Genomic DNA, 24,931 nt, shown 5'->3' with positions numbered 1-24,931 from the left:
AGGTCGAACTAAGTTGGTTCTGGGTAAAGGTCAAGCCAAGGCACCTAGACTGAAGGTTGAAATCGATCGACCCTAGTTGAAGGTCGAAACGAGTCAACTGAGCCTAAAGGTTAGGCCTAGTTGGTCCAAGTTGAATCTTCTTGAATTGATCTAGACCGAAAGATAAATTGTCCCATATATAAGGTTGAGCTAACTCAACCTAGGGTCAAGGACAATGTTGAGTTTGCCTTAAAATAGAAATGAAATTATTTTATCCAAACAAGAAAATTGAAATCTAAAATATTTTAATTACTTCATCCAAACAAATTATTTAAAAAATAAAAAAATTCAATTGTATGTAATTCAAATACTATATATTTCAATTTTTTGAAATTGGTAAAATATTTCTTCAAACACAATGTTATTCTAAAGGAAAAGATATAAGCAATAATACGTATAAATAATTCCATTTCTTGGATTTGTAACATTGTCATAGTCCTAATAAGAACAAAAGCTTATCGAATATACTTAACTTATGTTCACATCTCGGTTTTACCCTTCAATTGCCACCTTGACCCTTGTAAAGTCCTTGTAATCAAAATCATTTTACCACTTGTATTCATAGCCAAAAAACTCTATGAAAAGTAGCCAAACCCGTTTTTAGAAAACTTTCTATTCCATGCGAAGTTTGCAATTTGAAACATGCTAAAGTGCCATAAAAAACAAGTACACAGCGACCTTTCTACACTTTATATGTTCTGCTTCCTTAAGTTGTGAAGAGACAAGAACCGAACCACAGTAAAACATAACTGATCCCAAAAAGCCGAACAAGCAGAAACTATAGTATGCATAAGTCAAGAACAAGGGAGAAAGAAGGAGCAGGCAAAATAATCAAACAAACAACGGAAAAGACAAACATATAAAATGGTAAACGAACAGCACTTACTACGAAGAGGTTTGAGGAAATTTGAAAGAGATGTGTTGGCTTTGTTTAAGTCTTCACTGAGGGATAAACAACACACGCCAACCACCTCTCTGATAAAAGATAGAGAATTTCCACGGAGTTTTCTGGAACAGGTATGCTTCTATCTTTCTCCTCTTGGCAATTTCTTTTATTTAATTAGGCCTATATATGATTACAAAAATGGAAGGGTTCCCTGGTCTTTAACTTTTGATACGGTTCTGATTTATTTTTCAGATACAAGCTTGAAATTCTTTCTCTATATTACAGAAGCTTCTCTTCAAGCTTTATGTTTTTAATGCAGCATCTACCCCTTAGGAGTAGAACCTCATAAATTGCAAAAGCATGAAAGCTCAATGGCAAGACAAACTCAATGTCCTTTTTCTCCCATATCCAACACCTGGCCATATGATCCCAATGGTAGACACAGCCAGACTATTTTCTAAGCATGGTGCTAGCGTTACCATTATCGCTACCCAAAGCAATGCTTTAACATTCCAAAAGGCCATTGAAGGTGACTTCAGTTGTGGATACGACATCAGAACTCAAGTGATTCCATTCCCTGCGGACCATGTTGGTCTCCCTGATGGGGTTGAAAACATTAGAGATAGCACTACCCCAGAAACATTGGGTCAAATCAGTCATGGAATATCAATGCTTAAAGACCAAATTGAGCTTCTGTTTCAAGACCTGCAACCAGATTGTATTGTAACTGATATTTGCTATCCTTGGACAGTGGAGTCTGCTACAAAACTAGGCATTCCAAGGCTTTTCTTTTACAGTTCAAGCTACTTCTCCAACTGTGTTAGCCATTCTATCAGGAAACATAGACCTCATGAAAACTTAGTCTCTGATGCCCACAAGTTTACAGTTCCTGGTTTACCTCAAAGAATAGAGATGACGCCATCGCAGGTAGCGGAATGGGAAAGAACTAAGAACGAAACCACAGGCTATTTTGATGCTATGTTTGAATCAGAGGCTAAAAGCTATGGAGCACTGTATAATAGTTTTCATGAACTTGAAAGCGTTTATGAGCAACTTCATCAGAGTGCACTGGGGATCAAATCTTGGACAATTGGACCAGTTTCTTCGTGGGTTAACAAAGATGATGAACAAAAGGCTAATAGAGGACACAAGGAGGACCTTGAAGAAGAGCCACAATGGCTAAATTGGCTTAACTCTAAGCAAAACGAGTCTGTACTTTATGTATGTTTTGGAAGCCTCGTCTGGCTCCCTCATGCTCAACTTGTTGAACTGGCTCATGCGCTTGAGCATTCTGGTCATAGTTTCATTTGGGTCATCAGGAAAAAGGATGGAAATGAGAATGAAGACAGTTTCCTACAAGAGTTTGAGAAGAAGATGAAAGAAAACAAGAAAGGTTTTATCATATGGAACTGGACACCACAGCTGCTGATATTAGACCACCCTGCCATAGGAGGAATGGTGACTCACTGTGGTTGGAATTCCATTCTTGAAAGTGTGAGTGCTGGATTGCCAATGATCACCTGGCCAATCTTTGCTGAGCAATCCTACAATGAGAAGTTGGTAGTTGATATCTTGAAGATTGGACTCCCAGTGGGAGTGAACGAAAGCACGTTTTGGATGAACTTGGGTGATGAGGCAATGGTGAGAAGGGAAGATATAGTGAAGGTTGTGGTGCTTTTGATGGGAAGTAGCCAAGTGAGCAAAGAAATGAGGAAGAGAGCAAGAAAACTTAGTGATGCTGCTAAGAGGACTATAGAGGAGGGTGGACACTATTACAACAACTTGACTCAGTTGATAGATGAGCTTAAATCATTGAAGATATCTAAAACTTGCAGAAGCACGGTAGATAATTGAAATGGAGCATTAATGTAGTGCTTCTAGGAGGTGATTTTATAATGCCTTTTGCTATTATAACAAGATGAACAACTTCATGTACTTCTGAAACTGTTTTACATGGATATAGCTTGCTACTTGTGTCACCGTTTCAGTATAATATTTTAGTTTTTCCTATGTCATGTCATTTGCTTGTTTGAACATTTTGGATATGGAAAAATGAAACGAAAAACAAGAGAACAATGACTTACAACTTAACTAAGAGATTGGTAAATTTCCCCGCAGGAAAAAAAAGGGAGGAAATATTTTTGTGAGGACTAATATACCAACTATTTGCAAGTTTCTACGTATCGAAGTGGAGGGATTGACATAAGTGGAATGTAAATAACAGTTCCAGTTTACTTTTCTAACATGACTTATTATGCTTCAATCACATGGTTTGTAAGCTTTGCGACAACTAATTTAGTGTCATTACATAATTCTTCTAACTTGCTCTAAATTTCTTAGCAAAATTACAAGAGTTCTGATCTTGAGTTTTTTCTTTTACTAGAACAGAGTTTGGAGAAAGATAAAGAGCCTATTCGTAATTGAATTCAAATTATTATGAAAACAGGTGTTTCAATACACATCATTACCTAAGAGTGTGTTTGGATAGATTATTTTAATGAAGTAATTCATTTTTTTGAAGAATTTAGATTTCTTTGTAGTGAAATGCTTTTTTTGGATAGAGAAATTAAAAAGCATTTCAAATGCAAGCATTTTTTCGAAGGATTTCAATTAGCTAAATTAGTAGAAATTCAAATACCCTCAAAATAGGTGGAATTTCAAAATTCTTCTCACTCAACCTCACATTCTAGACGATCCGGACGGACACGACGACCCGAACGTGCCCGACGACCCGGACAGACCCGACGACCTGAACGTGTCCGACAACCCAGACGGGCCCGACGACCTAGACGGGCCCGACGACCGGGACGTTCCCGATGACCCGGACGGGCCCGACGACCCAAACGGGCCCGATGACCCAAACAGGTCTGATGACCCAAACGTGCCCGACGATCCAGACCAGCCCGATGATCCGAACGGGCCCAACGACCTAGACGGGCCAAACAACCCAGACGAGCCCGACGACCCGGACGAGCCCTTCCAAATCATTGGACCCGTACACCCATATGGCCCCGAAGACCCGGACAGGTCTGACGATCCAGATGGGCCCGATGACTCATACGAGCCACACTATCCAGACAGACCCGACGGTTTGAAAGGGCCCATACGAGTTGTCAGACCCGTTCGAGTCTCGGGCCCGTCTAGGTCGTCAGGTCTCTCTGGGTTGTCGGACGTGTCCAAGTCGTCGGGCCCATCCGGGTCCTCGAGCCCAACTTAGTCGTCGGACCCGTCCGGGTCTTTGGGCTCTTCTGGGTGTACGAGCACGTCCGGGTCGTCGAACCCGTCCGGGTATTCGGACCCATCCGAGTATTCGGACTCGTCTGGGTATTTGGCCTCATCCAGGTATTCGGCCCCGTCCGGATTGTCAGGCTCGTTCAACTCGTCGGGCCCGTCCAAGTCGTCGGGCCCGTCCAGGTCGTCGTGCCCGTTCAGGTCGTCGGATCCGTCTAGAGCATTGGGCCAATGACCTAGACGGGTTTGACCGGGCCATATTGACGAACTTGACGGCACAATCGTGCAATATGGGTCGTCAGGCCTCTAGATCATCAGGCCACCAAGCCTGTCTAGGCTTCCCAGTCGATCTAGCTCGGGTGGGTCGTCGGGTCTAACCAATTCGGTTGTGTAGTTGGGTCTGCCCGACCCATCTGGGTTGTCGAGCATGTTTCCAATTTTATCATGAACTCAAAACATAATTAAGCGTAAAATAAATATTGTTAAAATTAAATTTTATCTCACAATAAATTCAATTTTTTTTTCAAACAAGAAATTGAAATGTAAGGTATTTTAATTTCCTTATCCAAACAAGTTATTTAAAAAATGAATTGAATTTAATTACAAGCAATTCAAATACAAAGCATTTCAATTTCTAAGCATTGTTGAAATGCTCTATCCAAACACAAGGTAAGCCTATATTTTATGAGGACAAATTTTGTTTCTAAATGATTACACACCATTGTTTGATGCCACTCAATTTGCGAAAATAAGAAATATATCAGCTTTACCTTGATTATGGAGCCAGTCAAGCTTTATTATTAAATATTCATTTATTAATTATACTTACTTTTATAATATAAATTACAATTTATATATATATATATATATATATATATATATATATATATATATATATATATATATATATAATGACAAAACCACCGGCCTATGGTATAATAAGGGGGCAAAAGGTAGGTTGATGGAATATTCACATTTTGGTCCTGTGCTCTGTCGATGATAACTCAGTTTCTTTTGCAACAATACCAAGTTTCCATGTGTTGTTCTTCTAGTGGTTCATATTTTTCAACTACAACAAGTGTTTTTTACTTGTTAGGGAACAAAATAGATGACATTAACAAGTTCTAAGCCAGATTAATCCACCTATTTTTTAACCTGATTATGCAGTTTGATGATCATTTTAACAAAGTTTATGGCCGTCAGTACATAGAAACAGACATTAGCATACTTTTAAGTTTGACACTTTCAACCTAAAATATGGTAGTCTATTTCAAACCTTGTTTTAACCGTTAACGTGTATAAATGTATTTTGTTATTATTTTATATCTTTTATGGACAGCTATTAGAAATTCCCAACAATTACTCCTTGTAAATAGGAGCAATTATTCCTTATAAATAAGAACTCTCTTATAATCTCTCCTTTTATTCCATATCTTAGAATATCCCATATTAATATAAATATATGTTATGTCACCTATTTAAGAAAAAAAATCTGCAGAATATAAACAAGCTTTTCTATTGTAGTATGTTCTCTTATGCATTGATAGTTTGACATTAACTACTCCAACAAAAACAAAAGTAGGAGACAAGAAGATACAGTTCAAAAGGCTACTAAAAAAGAAGTTAACCATGAATAAAATGATCTCACTAACCGTTTGTGGCAGAAGCTAACGAAAGAAACATGTCAAGAAGAACGGGGAGACCAAGAACCGGCCAAATGATGTTAATAATTAAATGCAAATGGTTCTTTGTTTTAAGTCTAGTGGTCATATAAAAAGAATAGCACTAACTACTTGAAAAATGGCTGTGGAAAGTTGAAAGAGAGGTACAAGCTGTGATTTGTGTTTGGAAGGAGAAGTGTGAGTGGTTTTTTCTAAGCACAGTTTGCAATGAAGACAGAATCCCACCAACTCAATGTAATTTTTCTACCATATCTATCTCCTGGTCATTTGAACCCCATGGTGGATACAGCAAGGCTTTTTGCCAGATATGGTGTTAGTGTTACCATTATCACTACCCATGCTAATGCTTTGACATTCCAAAACGCCATAGACAGTGACTTCAATAGTGGATACCACATCAGAACTCAAGTGGTACCATTCCCAACAGCCCAACTTGGTCTCCCTGATGGTGCTGAAAACCTCAAAGATGGCACTTCCCCAGATATAATTGGTAAAATCTTTTATGGAGTGTCGATGCTCCAAGGTCCATTTGAGCTTCTGTTTCAGGATCTGCAACCAGATTGTCTTGTAACTGATCTGCTGTATCCTTGGACAGTTGAATCAGCTGCAAAACTAGGCATTCCAAGGCTTTACTTTTACAGTGCAAGCCATTTCGCAAGCTGTGCGACTCATTTTATCACTAAGCATAAGCCTCATGAGAGGTTAGTTTCTGCCACCCAGAAGTTCTCAATTCCTGGTCTTCCACATAATATTGAGATGACCAACTTGCAGCTAGAACAATGGGTAAAGACTAAGGATGAATTTTCAGACTTAATGAATGAAGCCTATGAATCACAGATCAGAAGTTATGGAACACTGTGCAACAGTTTTCATGAACTTGAAGGTGATTATGAGCTTCTTTATAAAAGTACAAAGGGGATCAAGTGCTGGAGTGTAGGACCAGTTTCAGCCTGGGCTAACAAGGGGGGTGAGGAAAAGGTCACTAGGGGACACAAGGAGGACTTTGCACAAGATTCAGAGTGGCTACATTGGCTTAACTCTAAGCAAAATGAGTCTGTACTTTATGTAAGTTTTGGGAGCCTCACGAGGCTCCCTCATGCTCAAATTGTTGAAATTGCTCACGGGCTCGAAATTTCTGGCTGTAATTTCATCTGGGTTGCACGAAAAAAAGATGAAAATCACAATGGACACATTTTCTTTCAAGAGTTTGAGGAGAAGATGAAAAGAAGCAAGAAGGGTTATATCATTTGGAACTGGGCACCACAGCTGCTGATATTGAACCACCCTGCCATAGGAGGAATAGTGACTCACTGTGGTTGGAATTCGATCCTTGAAAGTGTGAGTGCTGGAGTGCCAATGATCACATGGCCAATGTTTGCAGAGCAATTTTACAACGAGAAGCTGCTAGTTGATGTGTTGAAGATTGGAGTTCCGGTGGGAGCTAAAGAAAACAAGTTCTGGACAAGCCTGGGAGAGGATGCAATGGTGGGAAGGGAAGAGATTGCAAAGGCTGTGGTAGAGTTGATGGGAAAAGAAGAGAGCACAGAAATCAGAAGGAGAGCAAGAGAACTTGCAGGTGCTTCCAAGAAGACCATAGAGGAGGGTGGATCGTCTTACAACAGCTTGATGCAGCTGTTAGATGAGCTAAAATCACTGAAGGAATCTAAAGCTGCTGACAAAACAAACACAAAAATTTAGTCTTGAGGAAGGTTTTAAATAAGATTGAATCACACCAAAATTTTATTTTTCTGTCAAGCATTAATCCTGTTCCCAAGGCTTTGCTTAGCCTTTTAGTGAATAGCAAGTAAAATGGAGATAAAGGTATGTTTCCTTTGCAGATACAGAAAGTCATATTTACGGCAGAATATATCTTATTTTTAATATCCTTATACGAATGTCCAACATTACCAAACCTTTTACTAACACACTCTAAGATGCATTGCAAACCTACAGAAGAGATTTAATAGAAGCTTCAAATATACTTATACTAGCACAGTACTAAGCCACTACTACAGCTTTGAAGCATAAGAGCAGCTGAAGAACAGATGCTCCATCGTTTCTTTGTTCTGCTGACACTGAGAACACAAAGAGACTATGATGGTGTCCCTTGTCTCAATTACTGAAAGAACAATTGTTATAATATGTTGAGCAGTCTCAGTAGTAACATCAGAAGGAATTTGTCAGTATCCATTAATAAATAAATCTTCAACCTTGGCTTTCTAAAAAAGGTTTTAACTCAGCTAGAATTACCATCAAAACTGTGTTGTCATTCTCTAGTCCTTTGTTTTAGATACATTAAGGCAGTGTTCGTTTGAGTGTATTTGACTGTTTCAGTGAATTTGGGAGAGCGGATTTGGTTTTGGAGCGTGTTCGGTTTCAGTCATTTGAAGAAATATGAAAGTCAAGATTTGAGGGATGGACGTATTATTTCATCCTCTAAAAAATGAGAGGATAAGCGAGTATAATCAATTCTTTACGAAATTACCCTTCGCTTTTTGCTTGTTTGTGACCGGTGCTTGTTTGTTTGTTTGTAAAGCTCATCCGCGATTTTGAGAGGTGAGTTATGGTGTGTGATTGTTGAGTGCACGGAGGGAGGGGGAAGAAGATGAGGTGGTTTGGGGTGTGGTGGTCGAGCAAAAGGGGTGGCCGTGCGTTGAGGTGGTGGTGTGGTTGTTTGTTGGTAATGCACCAGTGTTGCGGTGCTGTTTGTGAGAATGTTGCGGTGTGTTATGGAGGGAGATGACACCGGTGTGTTGTTGTTATAAAAGGGGGATGACACTGGTTACGTAACCGATGCCTTGTTTTGTGAAGGATGACACCAATTACTACACCGGTGTCGATGGTTTTATTTTTTATTTTTATACTCTTTTTTACTTTTTTCTTACTTTTTTTAATTTTCTTTTACTTCTTTTAAACTTTTTTTAAACTTCATATAAATTTTGTTTAAAATTCAATTGTTTAACTTTCTTTTAAAATTTAATTGTATAATTTCTTTTACAGTCATGGAAATTTAATTTTTTTATTTTAAAATTTTATATAATTTTAATATTTTTTTAATTTGTAATAATTAATTATAATTATTTTTATAACATCAAATTACAAAATCATTCTCTTTTTTCATCAAGGGTATTTTGGTAATTTTCTAATTCTATCTATTTTTATAATTTATTTTATCTATCACATCAATCAAATCTTTCACTAACTTTCATAAAACTTATCTCTAAATCCACTCACTTTACCCTCTAAATCTCCTAAAAAAAACACAAAAATTTATCCACCCAAATCTATACAAATTCATCTTCACACTCTCTCCAACATCCATCCCCCAAAGAAACACACCCTAAAGAAAGTATTGGTCAACAAACTCTTCATCTATTCATAATATATACGTGAAATGTGTGATTTCAATTATCAGCATACTTATTACATTCATAATTATATTTGTTATATTTATTATGGTATAATATTTATTACAAAATTAATATATATAATAATATATACGAATTACATGATACTTTTAAAATATTTATATTTATTTAATATTGTTTTCCGTTTAGATGGAGGGAAAATCTACGTTAAAATCTATCATTTATATACACTAACTTTGCTACTAAAACCAAGTTTTTGTATAAAAATTTACTTTTTATACATTATTGTTAACACTAATTCTTTATTATATTTTTACTATTTTTTATAATTTTTTATTATAATTATTTACTATTTAAATTATTTTAAAATTCAGATATTTAATTAATTTATCTGACAAATTATGTAATTTCATATTTTAATAATATCTTTATAATAATATTTAATAAAATATACTAACAATTTAATTACACAGTTAAAAAAAGTATGTTAAATTAATTTATTTTAATTACACTACAATAAATATATAAAATAAAATAAAATAAAAACAAATTATCATAAAACTCACAAAAAGTAAACCAAATTAAATTAATTCACTTTTATCTTAATCCGTCTATGTTGGATTAGCTCGCTTTTTTACATTCCCTCTACCTGATTGATAGCTTTCTTTTTTTTTTTCAATGGTAAGGATTAAAATTTGGTGTGGAAGAACAATAAAATTGAGAATGAAATAACAGACTTACGGGATTGGACACAGTATGAAGCACATACAAATAACTCGTGGTGGGTGAGATTGATGTTAGAACCCTGCACCTGTATCATAAACCACAACACAATAGATGAAGGTTACAAAACCAAATTAAGTTCATCCACCATATAAAAATGGTATAAACAGCATTAGAGCTTTGTTAATGTCCAATTATGATGTGGGATTGTGGTAACTGTCAAGTTTTCTTTCGAAATCAAGTAAAGTAATGAAAAATCCCAGCATTCATGTGATAGGTGACTTTCTAACAAAAACACCATAAAAGCACAAATTTGAAAGAACCAACTCTTAAGTTACAATCCATAGCCTCTTTTCCCACCACTTTACTCACAATTCCTTCCCTTTCCAAACACTCCCAACACCTTTTCCCTTCACATGGGTGCCTGAAAAACCCCCACAAATAAACATTAGCTAAACACGGAAAGGTATGCTTATCTTTCTCCTAATAAACATTTTCTCAAACAACTCACCTGCATAATTTTTACCTAATGGGTAACAAACCCTTTGAAATACAACACAGGTTTTACGGTGGATTAATAACAAATTACTGAAAAACACATCCAAGAAAACAACAAAATATTGCCATAACTGAATTCATTTTTAATAGGGTAGAGTTTAGAGTTGGAAAAGAAAGAAAATATAAAAGGAAAAGTGAGATTGTTTTGAGGGAAGGAAAATGAATGGAGAGTGTGAAGAAATTGAATGGTATCATATGTAATGTAAGAAATCCTTATTGGACATATAAGTTAAAATTTAAATCAAAATATAAAATCTCAATAAATAAAAAAGTTATATGGAATAATAAAAATATATTCAAATAATTAAATCAATAAATTGTGAATATTATTTTAATTATTTTATTATAAAATATTATTCTATTCTATTCGTTATTATTTTATTTTTATTTTAATAATTATTTTATTATAATAATAAAATACAGTTATTAATATTTAATTATTATATATTACATATCAATTTAAAAAATATCTAATAAAATTAATTTTATTCTAACAAAATTAATTATGAAACAGTAAAATAAGTTATTTTATAAAATACGAAAGATTTTATTTATTATTTATTATATTATATTTTAAAGTAAATATTATATTTTATGTATTTAAACGTAATTGATCGTAATCCATTATCTAAATATCATCTGTTAAGAGAAAATGTCAATTGAAAGAAACTATACTTTCTCACTGAAGCTATATAAATAATATTATTATCTTATTCAATGCTTTAGCATTGATTATTATTTAATAAATACTCTTATTTTAATGTTAAGATACATACTCATTTATTTAAATATTTTCTTCTTCTTTTTTCTTTAAACCTCCACATGTTATATGCAATGAATTCAAAAACTTCTATAAATTAAAAGACAATTTATTAGTATTTTCATTAATATACATTTTCTACTTTCTATCTTATTTTACATTAAGAACTGAGAGTAATAAAATATAGGTACCTATTGATTATCCCTTACATACAAACGATAATATATTTTTTTAAATGTGCCTCTAACTATTCCAATTCTCTCTATTTTTATTAATATATTTAAAACAAAGATTAAAGGTTAAAAAAAAAGTAGAATAACTGTGCATGTAATGAAACTATCTATCTATTTTATTTATTCTCTTCTATTATGCATGCGTGAGATAATTATAGTATTCAAAATATTGTAATTTTAAAATATATTTGTGTGTAAATATGAATATAAAATATACATAAAAAAATAAGAAAATTTCAGTGTTATAATATATTATTATTATTTAATAATTAATCATATTTGCAAATAATTTTTTTGGCTTAACATTTATGGAAAATGGAGATAATACATATTTTTATTTATTTTTTTTAGATAAACAGAATAAAGTAAAAGATATTTTGCTTGAATAAAGATTGAAAATGACGATTGTAAGATATTACATTATAAAAGTCATACCTTTTAAACGCGAAAAAGAAATCATAGTCAACTAAAATAATTTTATTTATCATTGCTATTATCATTACATTGTTATATAGATTATTATTCTTATTTTAATAACAGATATATTTTCATGATGAGAAAGATAATTATTTTACATATATATTAATATATATATATATATATATATAATATTATATAAATAAAATTTCTTCTTTTTTCTTTACATTTTAAAATTTTAGTTTTACCCTTTAAAATATAATTATTTATAAAAATTTTTAAAATTAATTATTATTTTTACAATTTTTTTATAAAATCATTTATCTCTGCTCCTTCCCTTTTTTCTATTCATCAACCGTTATTTTTTCATATTTTCTGATATATTTCACTTTATTTTTAATAAATATAATTTTATTTTATATATTAACTTAATAAAAGTACAATATTTTTAATAAATATAATTTTATTTTATATATTAATTTAATAAAATTACAATATCATTACCTACTAATATAATATCACACATATTAACGGAACATTGTACAGGTGACACGGTTTGTATTAGGGTCTGTTACGTGTACTGTACAGGTGGCTAATTAACGTTAATTTTTCAATTTAGGAGAAATTTTGCAATTAGGGAAATTTCTTTATCTTCGTCTTTCTTGAGTTCAGATTTGCAGAGGAAGCAGCTAATACTTGTCATTTCATCATTGTTGCACTCTTCATTTCAATTTTCTAGTTAATCATCATCAACAAGTAAGTGGGTTCAAGGTTTTCTGGGTTGTGTTTGCTCGTGGGTTAGGGTTTTCGTAATTCTATTTTTGGGTTTGTTTGTCTTTCGATTGTTGTGATGTTCTGCATGGTTTCTAAATTACTTCCATGATTTTGTGTAGTTTGTGTCTGTAGGTGGGGTTCGGTGAGGTATTATTTCAGTTGATTTGTTTGTCGGTTGTCGATGTTGGTGTAATGGTTCCCATTATTTTATTTGTAATTGATTGCAGCAGTGGTCCCCTATTGCATTAAAGTAGGCTTAATAATACATCTTTTTTATCTATTTAATTTACTTTAGGGCAATGAGTGATGATAGGTTTAATGTTATTGTCCACCACGGTGGTGAAGTAGAGGCCCATGAAGAGACTGCTGAAGTAGAGATTGGGGATGCCAGTGGTGTGAATAGTGATGTTGAAGTGGAAGGTGAAATTGTGGACATCCTTTTCCAAATCATTAATCTGCCTCATTTTTGTCATGATGATGACATCCTTTTCATCAACACCACCATTTGAAAAAGTTGCAGCCCACATTATTAGAACCACCACTCTGTAAATCAATAAACCAAAAATTAAAACCAATTTATTATTAACACAAAAATAAAAATAGATTGTACCCAAAATTTTCTACCAATATTCTTTGGAGTTCTTGTCATCCTCAAAGCAGCTATCTCTCTGCAACTACAAATCGGGGTTAATTCGTTTCTCATTGAATCACCAATAGTACACGAAGTAATACAATACGGTTGCCTCCAACGATTACAACCAGAGGTAAAGGAAGAAGATTGGGATCGTAACATACCTATATAATGGGATTGCAAGAAGAAGATTGCAGCAATACCAATTGGGAATGGAGGAACAAGATTGTCAAAACTCACCAACTGCCCAAACATTCCCTACCAAAACCCTAGCTCACTTATTTATCCCCAAATATCTAATTAAGCCACATGTACAGTACACGTAATACACCCTGATACAAATCGTGCCACGGCGTTATAGAAAAAGACCAAATAAAACACGAATTGCGAAAATGAGGACCATTCTAAACATTTGGTAAAAATGAGGACCATTTTAAACATTCTCTGAAAATGAGGACCATTCGCAACAAACACTACAAAGATGAGGACCAAAAAGGTATTTAAACCTATTTACAAAGTACACAAGTGCCATAACACATATATTTACACCAGTTAAATATAAAAAAAAAAAAATTAATACCTCGACTATAACATATTTATCATATATGAATAAATCACTAACAAAGTAACCAATTACATAAACTTCTAGATACCTACAAAGACGACAACAATCTACTTAGAGATATATTTTCATTTTTTTTAGACTAATATTCACCTTTTTATTATTTAAATTAAATATACTATTGATCAGTAGGCTCAATAACATATATTTTTTCGTCTTCTTTAGCAAATTTTGAATTATGAGACTTTTTCAGGCACCTTGTGATCATTCATTATATCACCTTTTTTGTAACCTTGGGTTAATATATAACCCAAAACAACAATATTAGTGAAAATATTTATTATTATTATTATATATAATTCGAGCTTTCCAAAAATAACAGAATATTTATTTAAGATTTCTTTTCCTTTCTTCATAAAGATAAAAAAGTTCAAGTCTGATAAATGTATAGGATTATTGTGGATTTTAATAAAATAGCTTTTAATGAATGGTTTTAATTATGTTTTAAATAAAATAATCACCTATTATGGTCTGTAATATCTTTTGATCAACTTGCTTCTATTATTTTAGAAGCAAGTTGCGTATCATAAAAATACACATGTAATATAATAAAGAAATTTAATTATTTTATATTATACACACATATTATATAATATATATATATATATATATATATATATATATATATATATATATATATATATATATCACTTAAAAAAGTAAATTACTTTCCACCAATACACGGAAGCAAATTCTTACGTAAGAAATACGTATATTTTCGTACTTGATGAGTATTTTGTTATATTTATACGTTTTAACTTAGCAATCTACCATTCAGCAGTTTAATACATGTTAATTTTGATTATCATGAGACATTTTGGGTGTAGTTTTATTTTATCTTGAATGTATGTATATATGGGTCAAGGAGGAAAGGAATCAAAGTGTTTCTAAAGGCTGTTTTCAATTTAATTCACCAATGGCTTTGTTCGTCTTCTTTTTTTCGTCAAACGGTAAAAAATACACTTATTTAATTTGTTACGATAAGATTCTGTTGTTACAAAATTTATTTATATTTTCATATGAAGTGATTGATGACAGGAATAGGATGGCATGAAACGGAATAAAACGGTGACTTTTAGGAGATAGGAAACTGCAAAAAAAAAAAATTATTATGGGTTAAATACGGTTTTGGTCTCTCAAATTTCAGTGAATTTTGGAATTAGTCCCTCATCAAAACTTTATATCAATTTAGTCCTTCATTTTTTAAAATGCATGAATTTAGTCCTTTTAATCAAATTTTGTTAAGTTTATCTAACGTTTCAAGCACATTTCATAATAGTAGTTAAGTTAATATTGAAGCAAAAATGTGTCAAACAGTGTAAATAATTTAAATACTATCATGAAATGCGTTTGAAACATCAGATAAACTTAACAAAAATTTGATTGAAATGACTAAATTCATGCATTTTGAAAGATGAAAAACTAAATTGGTCAAAAGTTTTGATGAGGAACTAATTCCAAATTTCGCTGAAACTTGAAAAATCAAAAACATATTTAACTCTATTATTATTATTGATATAGTGAAGACAAATGAGAATTCAATACCTTTTAACATGAGAAATTATTAATCTAATTAGTTCTTAATATACAATAAATGAAAGATTAAGATCGAGGATAATTCATTTTAATTGATATCATAAGATGTGTTTTTAATATATTTATTAATTACGCAGAGGTGAAGACAAAATTTGTATTTAAATAAATTTAATTCATGATAAATTATAGTGTATTTAGATGAATAAAAAGTTAAACAATGATATTATAATTTTTATCTTTTATTTTAATCTTTTACTTTTTGATTTAATTCAGTGTGTTTTATTGATTGATGTACTATTTTTTTTTAAATCAATCGCTTATATTAAATAACGTAAAAACTAAAAAATAGAGTAAAAAAATAAAAGTAAATTTATAATTTTACTAAAAATTTATATAAAAAAATAATTTTGCAATGTAATTATCTCCATTGCCACGCTGGCACTCCCAGTCCTGCCATCACCGCAACATTGCTGTGGCAGCTATCATTCCCTTTTTTGTTATACTCTCACTCCTTCAACCGATGGCATCACGCCACGTCATCTTCGCTACTACTAACGCGCGCGTCAGCTCCTACCACTGTGTTCCCCGAAACTTCGATAACTTCCATAACGATTTTACCAACATTGCCACCTTACATAAGCAAACACAAAAACACCAAACTACGCTCTTTTCTTTCACTTCAATTCCTTCGAATCCCAATCTAAAACCAAACACAACATGTCAAATCTCGACGGAAATTCGTCGCCAAAGATACATATTCAGACTCCGCCAGCGGCGCCTTCTGCGCCCAGTGAGAGCCAACGGACGTCGGCCACCAGCGGCGGGGGAATAGCCGGAATCCTGCGGCGGTGGAAGAGGGAGGACTTGATGAAGAGAGCGTCCTTGGCACTGCGAGGGATCGCTCTGTTTTTGTCTCTGATTTCGTTCATTGTCATGGCCAGCAATAAACACGGCGATTGGAGAGATTTCGATAAATATGAAGAGTACAGGTAGAAATCTGACACCCTTCTTTTGGAATTTTGGGTTAAGAACCATGGGTATTGGTCTAAGATTTGTTTGTTTTTTGTTTTTTTAATGTTGATCTGAGAATTGAGATGTGAGATAAAACTATTCGTTGGTCTGAGTTGTTAGGATAGTTGATTGGTTTTGAGACAGATAAATGTTAGAAATATAATGAGTTAAATAAACAAGATGGGTTAGTCTAACCAAAATGACTAGTCTCTCGTGCAGTGAATCAAACCTAGGCTCGAATTTCCACTGATAGAGGTGTTCGCATCTGGTGTGTGAATTGTTATCTTCTAAAGGGAAAAACTGTGAGAAACCAACAAAATAATGAGTTTAATTTTATTTTAACACCAGGGATCAATACCCCTTAAAGAGCATTGAATATGTGAATTAACTGTCAGAATTTGTTCCAACTTGTTCACAACAACTCAAGTAAGGTTGTTTCTGACAAGGATACAGTACATGTGGTTTTTTTTTTTTTTTAATCACACTTTAAATAACTTTTATATAAAATGTGTAATCTTTATCATGACAATTATAATTGATTGAATCATCATACAAAACTTCAGTTTGAGATATATAGATAGTGGATTCACGATTGTGATGAAGTTGAATTGTGATTTGGAGAATGACAGGTACTTGCTAGCTATAGCGATTTTGTCTAGTTTGTACACTGGAGGCCAAGCCTTCCGTCAAATTCGTGAACTTTCCACTGCAAAACAAATGCTTAAGCCAAAAATGGCAGCTATAATTGACTTTGTTGGTGATCAGGTTTGATATCATTTTTCTCTAATTTCATCGATCCAGCTTCTTTTTTTTATCCCATGTCTGGTTCTATGGCTTGTGTTTAAGTCTAAGTTGAATCAAAATTTGTTGCCCCCTTTGAGGCTGAGTGGCTGAGCTGAGAGCTATCACCAGTGTTAAAAGATTGGGTTGGAAACTTGTTACGTCTTTCAGAAGTTACCTCTAAGGAAGTCATGAAAATGAAAGCTTGTCTAGCTTCAAATATTTAGTAATAAAATGAAATGTTTTTATAAGGATGCAGTGACGTTTTAAATGCTTCAATAATGCAATCACATAATGGGAGATTTTTATTGCCCTTAGTTTTGGACAAGTTAATGAGTCCAACTGATGGAACCACCATATAATATTCAGATGATCCATCGGTTCGTAGAGGCTTCATTTTGAATTATTCAGAGCTTTAAAGTATTTTTGTTTATTCAAAATCACAACCTTTATGATTGGCTATGATATGCGAAATATTTGCCTTTGAAGGACTACAAATGTTAATTGCACAACGTTTTTGGTTGCAGATTGCTGCATATCTTTTGATATCATCGGCATCTTCAGCAGTTCCATTGACAAATAGAATGAGGACAGGAGCTGACAATATATTTACAGACGCTTCAGCTGCAGCAATTAGCATGTCTATTTTTGCCTTTTTGTCTCTAGCAGCTTCAGCCCTTATTTCTGGCTACAAACTATCAACTCAACCTTATATCTGAAGGAGGAACTGTGCAAAACTCTCCCTATTATTGTTTCACATTTTCATACTTCTATACAAATCACATTTTTCTGTATAGTAAAGATGAGAAATGGACTCAGACCTCACCTCTCTGGCTCTGTTCACATGTTAAACAGTGAGATCTGATATTGATTCAATATACCAATACATGTAATGTTTAATCTCCTTTCTTGTATTTGAGACTGTTTATTGACCAGTTTGGCCAAAAAAGAAAAACCAATGTGGGGAATGCATTATTCTTGCCTGACTGTGACTCATGCAGTAGAAGTCAGAACTGAAGTTCATTTTGTTTCCATAGCAATAAAAGACTTGACTTCCTAAAATGTTAGAGATTTCAACTGTCAAAATTTATACACTAGTTTACTACAAAAGTCACTAAACATTTCATTATCATCAAAATTTCCATCAAGGATTATGTTTTGTTTTGAGGGCAATAAGGACTTTGAATTGAATGTTTATCAAAATCCTTGAGATGGCTTTGTAAAAATTTATGGAAATCCTGGACCTCCTGATATTCATCAGTCATCACAAATCATTTAATATAAACTAAAAGTAGAGACTGCATATTACAAATTGCCAGCACAAGCATTCTTACGAGATCAATTAATGAAGATTCTTCCAAGAAAACCTTTTTTCCTACAAATACAACAAAAGAATAATAGAATTCATCCGTCAAATCCTATGATAAAGTTCAAAGTTTCTATTGGGAGAAACTTAGCAGACAGGTAGTATAGCAACAACTTACTGTCACTATGGCTGTAGTTCAACTCACTAATCTAAATGAGGTAACCAAGTAAACATTGGGAATTCTTTGTCCATGTTCTGCTGTGTTGAGTAACTAAAATCCTATATGCTATACAATAACATATCCAGGATAATATTACTAAGTAGAGCCAAATTCAGAAGTCCTTTGACAGAAATGACTGAAGGAAGGAGTCATCCTTTCTCTCATCCTTGGCATTTGAGAATGTAGCATGTGAGTACGGTGCATGATCGTTGTATGAACTCATTGATTTGTTTGGACCCGATTGGCCAAAACTACCAGGGTTCTGGAACTTGTCCAGTGCAAAAGATTCTTGATTTCCGGTTGCTGGAAGCCTGGTATTATTATTGTAGAGAGAATTTTTGAAACCTGATGAGTTAGAATAACAGTTCACTGCAGAGGGTCTTATAGGAGCTGATATGTTGCTGTTCAGAGAATTTTTGTTCATGTTATAACTTGCGCTACCACGTGCAGCAGGCACATCATGGTTGTGTTTCCCTTCATAAGTTGTAATCACAGCTTTGATATCATGTGCAGCTCTCTCAACATGTTTTCTCACTGAACAACCAGGGGCTGTGCATTTGTAATAGCTCCTGCACATGGAATGTGAACAATTTAAGTAATGGTATTGATGCAATGAACTGTAACGCTTAGAATTAGAACCATTGACTAAAGGGTATTTGTTCTCTTCAGTTAATTACCTCGCATTTGGGTTTCCTTTCACTACTTTTTGTCCATATTTCCTCCACCTAAAGCCATCATCAAGTATATCAATTTCGCTTGTGGTTTGAACTACAACTCTAGGCTCTCTCACAGTTCTACTCCCTGCGGCCGAATAGTCATCGTTTTCATTATCTCCTTTCCTGAAACAATACGAATCAGACTTAGTTACATTATATTTCAAACCAAGTAAACTCTGTCTTTTCATTCTAAAGTAGTGAATCAAAATCATTAGACTTTCGTTTATCGATCTTACCATCTTTTGGACTGTGGTCCAAGGTTATCTTCATCTCCCCCAGAATAACTGGTTTGGGATGTTTGTTCAAACTCTTCCTCTCCTACAGAAGCTGAAGAATCTTCCTGCATGGAGAAATGATCCATTTGTGGATTGCTTAGGGTCACCACTGATTGATCAGAAATCCCCGAGTTTGTGCAAGATGAAGAAGGTTGATGAATTGATTGAGAGCTTCCTCTTCTAATAGACTGTGGTTTTGGGTGGTTATGATGGCCCTTGTACACTATTTCAGTGATTTGGCCATCCAAAGACTTCTCAACTTTCTTCTTCACTGAGCAATTTGGATGTGTGCACTTGTAATAACTACGAGGATTTTCACTCCCTTTCACTTGTTTCTGTCCATATTTTCTCCAGTTGAATCCGTCTTCTGATCTCTTTTGTTCTCTAACAGACTGAGATGCATTGGCGTAATCAAAATGACCAGACCCAGGAACTGAATTGCTTTGTAGTTCTGCTTTGCCTGATGCCATTTCTGAGGAAAAGCTCTGAATCGAAGGGTATTCAGATTTTGTTGCTGTCCTCTCAGATGAATAATCGGTTCGCTTTGAAGGTTCATTGAATTTCCATATATCTTGCTTCTTAAGAGGTTCCTGCTGTTCAAGTAAAACAGGTAGTTAGAATACAAATCCAAATACACGACAAGAATAACATGTTTCAAGCCATCAATAAATCAAACATTGTTTACTGTGATTATGCAGCTTGATTATATCACTACTATGGAGTTTAATGTTTGTCAAAACATAGAAACACACATTGACATACTTTTGGCTTAGACTTTTTCAACTTGGAATATGCTATGCAAGTTCTGGTTTAACCGTTCAAACCGTGTTTATGCCAACAAAAATAAAATAGAGAGACAAGATTAACAAAGAAGAAGAAAACAATACAAAGGACCATTAAAAACAAGTAAACAATGGACTGACCCCACAAGGCGATCCGAGACAAAAGGAAAAACTATGAAGCTAACATTAGAAACTGAGTCCAAATATCTAAACAAAAAAGAGAATAAATAACAACCAGCCTCCAAGTGTATTTGATGATCAAAGATTAACCAAAAAGACACAAAGAAAATAATACTTGTTTAAGTGAAATAGTGACAAAAAGACAACAGTGCTCACCACTTGAAGCATGCCTGAGGAAGATTGGATTTGGGTTTGGAAAGAGAAGTCCGAGAAGTTTTTCTCATCCTCCTTGTGACGTTGTTGTTGTTGTTGTTCTTCTCCTGAACAGTTGAAGGTCTGGGCAGCCAAAGCTTCAGTAGTCGGAGATGCAAAAATCTAAAACCACACACATAACACCAAAGAAAACCCCACAATTAGTGACGAAACCAAACCAGAGAAGCTTATTTGCACGAACGAGAAAGCTTGAAACTTACTTTTGGAGAAGGCAGAAACAAAGAAGGGTTGAAGAACTCAGATGGGCTGAAAGCAGAAGAAAAGGCCAAGTAAGAAGAAGGGGAGGCTGGAGAGGGAGAGAGAGGTAGAGAAGGAGGTTGAACAGACTTGAACTTTGGAACATCAAGTCCAAGTTGATGATGATTATATTCAGAAGTTCCCCAGTTACTGTTATGATCACCCATGGTCATGTTACTATAGTATTGTTGTTTGTTACAATTGTTGGAAAGAAGGTTGGTGAAAGATATCCTCTTTGTTGAAGAAAAGGTTGCTAGGTTTTGAGTTTATGTTGGAAAAACAGAAAGTGGTGTGTGGCATGATATAAGGAGAGGAGACAGAAGTGAATAGTGATAATATAGGAGGGAATTGGTGCATAATTTTATGGCAAAGCTTGAAATCACCAGAAAAAAGTCTTGGAAGGTGCTTCTAGGAAGGTGAAGAGATGTTTGACCGTTGAAAACTCAATTGGGTCAAGACTTGTGGGTTTGACTGGGTTGCCTCATAGCCTGCCAGCTACTTGCTACCATTATAACACAATTATTGGATGATTTTGTATCAGAAGAAATTACTATATGGATTAAGATTAAGATTATGATTATGATTATCTTTAATCATTTTTATCTCAAGATTGTTTACAATCATAACCACTTTCTGATCTCAAATATACAGAAAAAAATTCATGTTCAGTAAACTTAAAACAAGAGTAAAGTTTTTAACTTTGAAAGTTAAACAGAATTTTAAGAAAAGGGTTAGTAAATCTGAATAGTTGGGAGAAAAATTTTCAGTCAAATAGGAGACAAAAAGATTTTACATTATTGAGAGAGGGAACGGCGGCTTGTAAAAATAGGATTCTGTTATTGGATTGTGTTGAGGTGTCTGTGATTATGTGGTACCAATGTCAGAAATCTAATGTTATGAAACAACCTCAATATTCAATGTCTATCTTCAATAATTTATTGGACCGTTTTGTTTGAGGAGCTTTAGGTTGTTTTTCACTTCTGAAATTGGTTAAATAGTTATAGACGTTTCTTTTTTATTTGTTTATATGCCTAAAGATTTCTTGTTGGCTTGAGTTACTGAAAGAGATAAGGAAGAATACATCACTTTAATTAATAATAGAAAATATTTGGCTAAAATATTGTAAGTAGTTCAGAATTAAAAAATGATAAAAAAATGTCATTTAATTTATGTTCTTTGATGTATGTTTAAATCATAATTCTATTATTTTAAAGTGTATTTCTGCAATCAAAAGTGGTTCTATGGTGTAGTGGTTAGCACTCTGGACTTTGAATCCAGCGACCTGGGTTCGACTCCCGGTAGGACCTTTTTGTCTTTCATCATTAAAATTTTAATTATTGGGGACCTTTTATGAAAATTCTAACAATCTTACTCAGATTGTAATTTTCTACATCCAAAAGAGTTAGAAATAAACATCGTTCTCTCTTTATTTTATGTCCAATTGAAGATGGATTTCTTTTTGTCCTGGGTTATATTTTTTGCCCTCGTTCACTTTACATGTATATGAGAGTGTAATTAATTTATAATGTAACTCCTGGAGTAACTATTCTTTGATCGGAAATTTTTTAACATGTATTGCCAATTAAAATATTAACAAAAATTTCGGAATTAAATCATATCTATCTCATATGCATACTCATCCAAAATATATTAAAAATATATTTTTTTCCAACTTTATCTTCTAAACTTATAGAAAAATTTGCATGTGTACTAAATATAGTTAAAATAAAGGATAAATTATTGATATTAAAGTTAAATGTCATTTACAATTTAAGTCTCAACTCAAATCATAAATATCTAAGGAGATTTAGATTTTTAATTATTTATTAAAATTGATCAATATATAGATCTATATAGGATATTTTATAAAGAATATCAATCGATATTTTTATAAAATATATGTATTAAGTATGTTTTATCATATATTAATAGTTAACATAACTCAAATCATTTCTTTAGTTTACATTCAGTCTTTTCATGTTAGAATAAGTTTAACTATAGACATGAAAATGTTGCATTTAAACACTCAACAAAGTTAAAATATCTCTATTAACATAAATATTTTTATTTAATAAATACATTACTACAAGTACTCACACATCACAGTCCCAAATTTTTAACCTCAATTAATTTCATATACCATGATCACCCTAATGATAATTCTATTAACATTGAGATGAATGTAACAACATTCAATTCCATCACATTTATTATATCAAGCATATTCCTTAATATTTTCTACTAGATATAACATTACTCCCAAATCTAACAATTTTACATTATGTAATAACCTAGAAAATTTACATTTAGTGGAATAATTAAATAACGATTAGTATCCATATATAAATCCCTCATTCCTTCACCAATTCACCATAAAAAACATATCATCCTCCCTCTCAAAATTCTAGCATCTTTAGTGAGATTTAAAGTAGTCATACTCCTTGGATTGTGAAGCATAACAAGGAAGTCTCTTCAAGTAAGGGGGATAACCTTCTTGTGTTGTTATTTTTTTGTTTGTAACTGTGTTTGTGCTTGGGTGGATATGATCAGTTGTGCTAAATGATGGTTGTAAGGGGGACGAACTTTCATATGATATTACTTACTTGTAGATTACTATAATTGTGCCTGTGTGAATATTATGATAATGGTGGTCAGAAGGGGGCTAACTTTCTTATGTGCTTGATTGCTTGTTGATATTTATGTTTGTGTGAGTTTGGATATGAAAAGTTTATAATTAGTAGTGGTATGGCTAGTTTAATCATAATAATTGTTTGATACATGTTTTATGTTTAATTGGCAATGGTAAAAAAAAGTTAATTGTCTAGTTTCTAGTTTCAATCCATGAGCAATCTCGGTAAAATGATTGTATTATCTTAATTAATTTTTTGGATTAATCTGAAATGTCTTCACATATTTTCTGAGAAATAGATTGTCATTTTGACCACTAGGATTTTTTATCTGATGTATGTAGTTAAAGCAATTTACTTTCATTATTTTAAAGTCGTTAGACGTCACCTAATTTGTGTTTATGAATTGTCTTGATAAAATGATTACATCATCTTCATTAACCATTGGTTTGATCTGAAATTTTTACACATTTTCTAAGACATGTATTTTAATGTTGACCAGTGTGATTTGGATTTAGAGGTATGTAGTTAAAGTAATTTACTTTATTGATTTGAAGACGTTAGACATCACCTGGTATGTGTCTAGGAACTATACTAGTAAAATGATCATATCATCTTAATTAATCATTTGATTTCGTTGAAATTCTAAAATATTTGGTCGGGGACATACAATTATTCACTTTAACTGTAGGGATCTTAGAATAGGGGTCTGTAGTTATAGTAGTTAGTTGCACACGATTTGCCCTATTAGTGGTTTCACTTTCTTGGTACTTCAATATTGATGAGTATTATCATTTTGATATGTTAATTAATGGTTAGGCACATATTTTATACTTTTATCCCTTCATAATTAGTTTTGTTTCTATACTTGCCTTAAGTGAGGTGTCCATAACATCATTATAATTTATATTTAGTTCCCATTCTTATTTGTTTATTTTTTTTATATTCATATCAAGTTGTGTACCGGTCCTATTTATTTAATTTATATTTACTCTCATTTATTTATTTATATTTATCTTCAGTCACGTACTGGTCCTCTTTATTTATTTATATTTATTTTTAGTTATGTATTGATTATATTCATTTATACTATTATATGGTTTAATAACAAAATAAAATTTATG

The 24,931-nt window shown here is 33.0% G+C and overlaps 2 protein-coding genes, 1 long non-coding RNA gene, 1 other non-coding gene and 2 pseudogenes across 7 annotated transcripts; 4 read left to right on the top strand and 2 right to left on the bottom strand.

Annotated features, from left to right (window-relative positions):
- The first annotated feature begins 12 nt into the window (after positions 1-12).
- Positions 13-2,940, top strand: LOC114184299 (soyasapogenol B glucuronide galactosyltransferase pseudogene; annotated as a pseudogene). Of its 2 annotated transcripts, none has more exons than XR_014995207.1 (2): positions 13-1,056; positions 1,245-2,940. The product of XR_014995207.1 is annotated as a soyasapogenol B glucuronide galactosyltransferase pseudogene, transcript variant X2 (transcript). The 2 variants fall into 2 exon arrangements; XR_014995206.1 differs by having other exon boundaries at positions 1,178-2,940.
- A 3,035-nt stretch (positions 2,941-5,975) lies between these two features.
- Positions 5,976-7,727, top strand: LOC114185628 (soyasapogenol B glucuronide galactosyltransferase pseudogene; annotated as a pseudogene).
- A 2,079-nt stretch (positions 7,728-9,806) lies between these two features.
- On the bottom strand, positions 9,807-10,650 carry LOC146886042 (uncharacterized). Its single transcript, XR_014994980.1, has 3 exons — positions 10,441-10,650; positions 10,302-10,353; positions 9,807-10,017 (listed from the first exon to the last, which is right to left on the bottom strand). It is a non-coding gene; the product is annotated as an uncharacterized LOC146886042 (long non-coding RNA).
- Positions 10,651-16,035: 5,385 nt separating this feature from the next.
- Positions 16,036-18,165, top strand: LOC114184079 (CASP-like protein 4B1). Its single transcript, XM_028071320.2, has 3 exons — positions 16,036-16,449; positions 17,101-17,236; positions 17,779-18,165. The coding sequence occupies exons 1-3, from the start codon at positions 16,178-16,180 to the stop codon at positions 17,968-17,970; spliced, it is 600 nt and encodes a 199-aa protein (XP_027927121.2). The 5' UTR covers positions 16,036-16,177; the 3' UTR covers positions 17,971-18,165.
- A 391-nt stretch (positions 18,166-18,556) lies between these two features.
- Positions 18,557-21,582, bottom strand: LOC114184078 (putative WRKY transcription factor 26). 2 transcript variants are annotated; one of them, XM_028071319.2, is made up of 5 exons: positions 21,144-21,582; positions 20,887-21,045; positions 19,730-20,358; positions 19,455-19,616; positions 18,557-19,346 (listed from the first exon to the last, which is right to left on the bottom strand). In XM_028071319.2, the coding sequence occupies exons 1-5, from the start codon at positions 21,351-21,353 to the stop codon at positions 18,890-18,892; spliced, it is 1,617 nt and encodes a 538-aa protein (XP_027927120.2). In that variant the 5' UTR covers positions 21,354-21,582; the 3' UTR covers positions 18,557-18,889. The 2 variants fall into 2 exon arrangements, with proteins under 2 accessions (XP_027927120.2, XP_027927119.2); XM_028071318.2 differs by having other exon boundaries at positions 19,730-20,361; positions 21,144-21,577.
- Positions 21,583-22,415: 833 nt separating this feature from the next.
- On the top strand, positions 22,416-22,487 carry TRNAQ-UUG (transfer RNA glutamine (anticodon UUG)). Its single transcript has one exon. It is a non-coding gene; the product is annotated as a tRNA-Gln (tRNA).
- The last annotated feature ends 2,444 nt before the right edge of the window (positions 22,488-24,931 follow it).

This window comes from Vigna unguiculata, chromosome 5, assembly GCF_037176805.1.
Source record: "Vigna unguiculata cultivar grain cowpea cultivar isolate G323 ecotype 2 chromosome 5, ASM3717680v1, whole genome shotgun sequence".
In the NCBI taxonomy this organism is placed as follows: domain Eukaryota; kingdom Viridiplantae; phylum Streptophyta; class Magnoliopsida; order Fabales; family Fabaceae; genus Vigna; species Vigna unguiculata.
The sequence above is the reverse complement of the archived record's forward strand: the minus strand, read 5'-3'. Positions and strand labels throughout refer to the sequence as shown.

Bases quoted from the DNA above. Each gene is read 5' to 3' on its own strand.
- LOC114184079 (XM_028071320.2), top strand. From the start codon at position 16,178: ATGTCAAATCTCGACGGAAATTCGTCGCCAAAGATACATATTCAGACT. The intron at 16,450-17,100 runs GTAGAAATCTGA...GGAGAATGACAG, and splicing joins GATAAATATGAAGAGTACAG to GTACTTGCTAGCTATAGCGA. The intron at 17,237-17,778 runs GTTTGATATCAT...TTTTGGTTGCAG, and splicing joins TTGACTTTGTTGGTGATCAG to ATTGCTGCATATCTTTTGAT.
- LOC114184078 (XM_028071318.2), bottom strand. From the start codon at position 21,353: ATGACCATGGGTGATCATAACAGTAACTGGGGAACTTCTGAATATAAT. The intron at 21,046-21,143 runs GTAAGTTTCAAG...GTGTGGTTTTAG, and splicing joins TGTTTCTGCCTTCTCCAAAA to ATTTTTGCATCTCCGACTAC. The intron at 19,347-19,454 runs GTAATTAACTGA...TTCCATGTGCAG, and splicing joins AAAGGAAACCCAAATGCGAG to GAGCTATTACAAATGCACAG.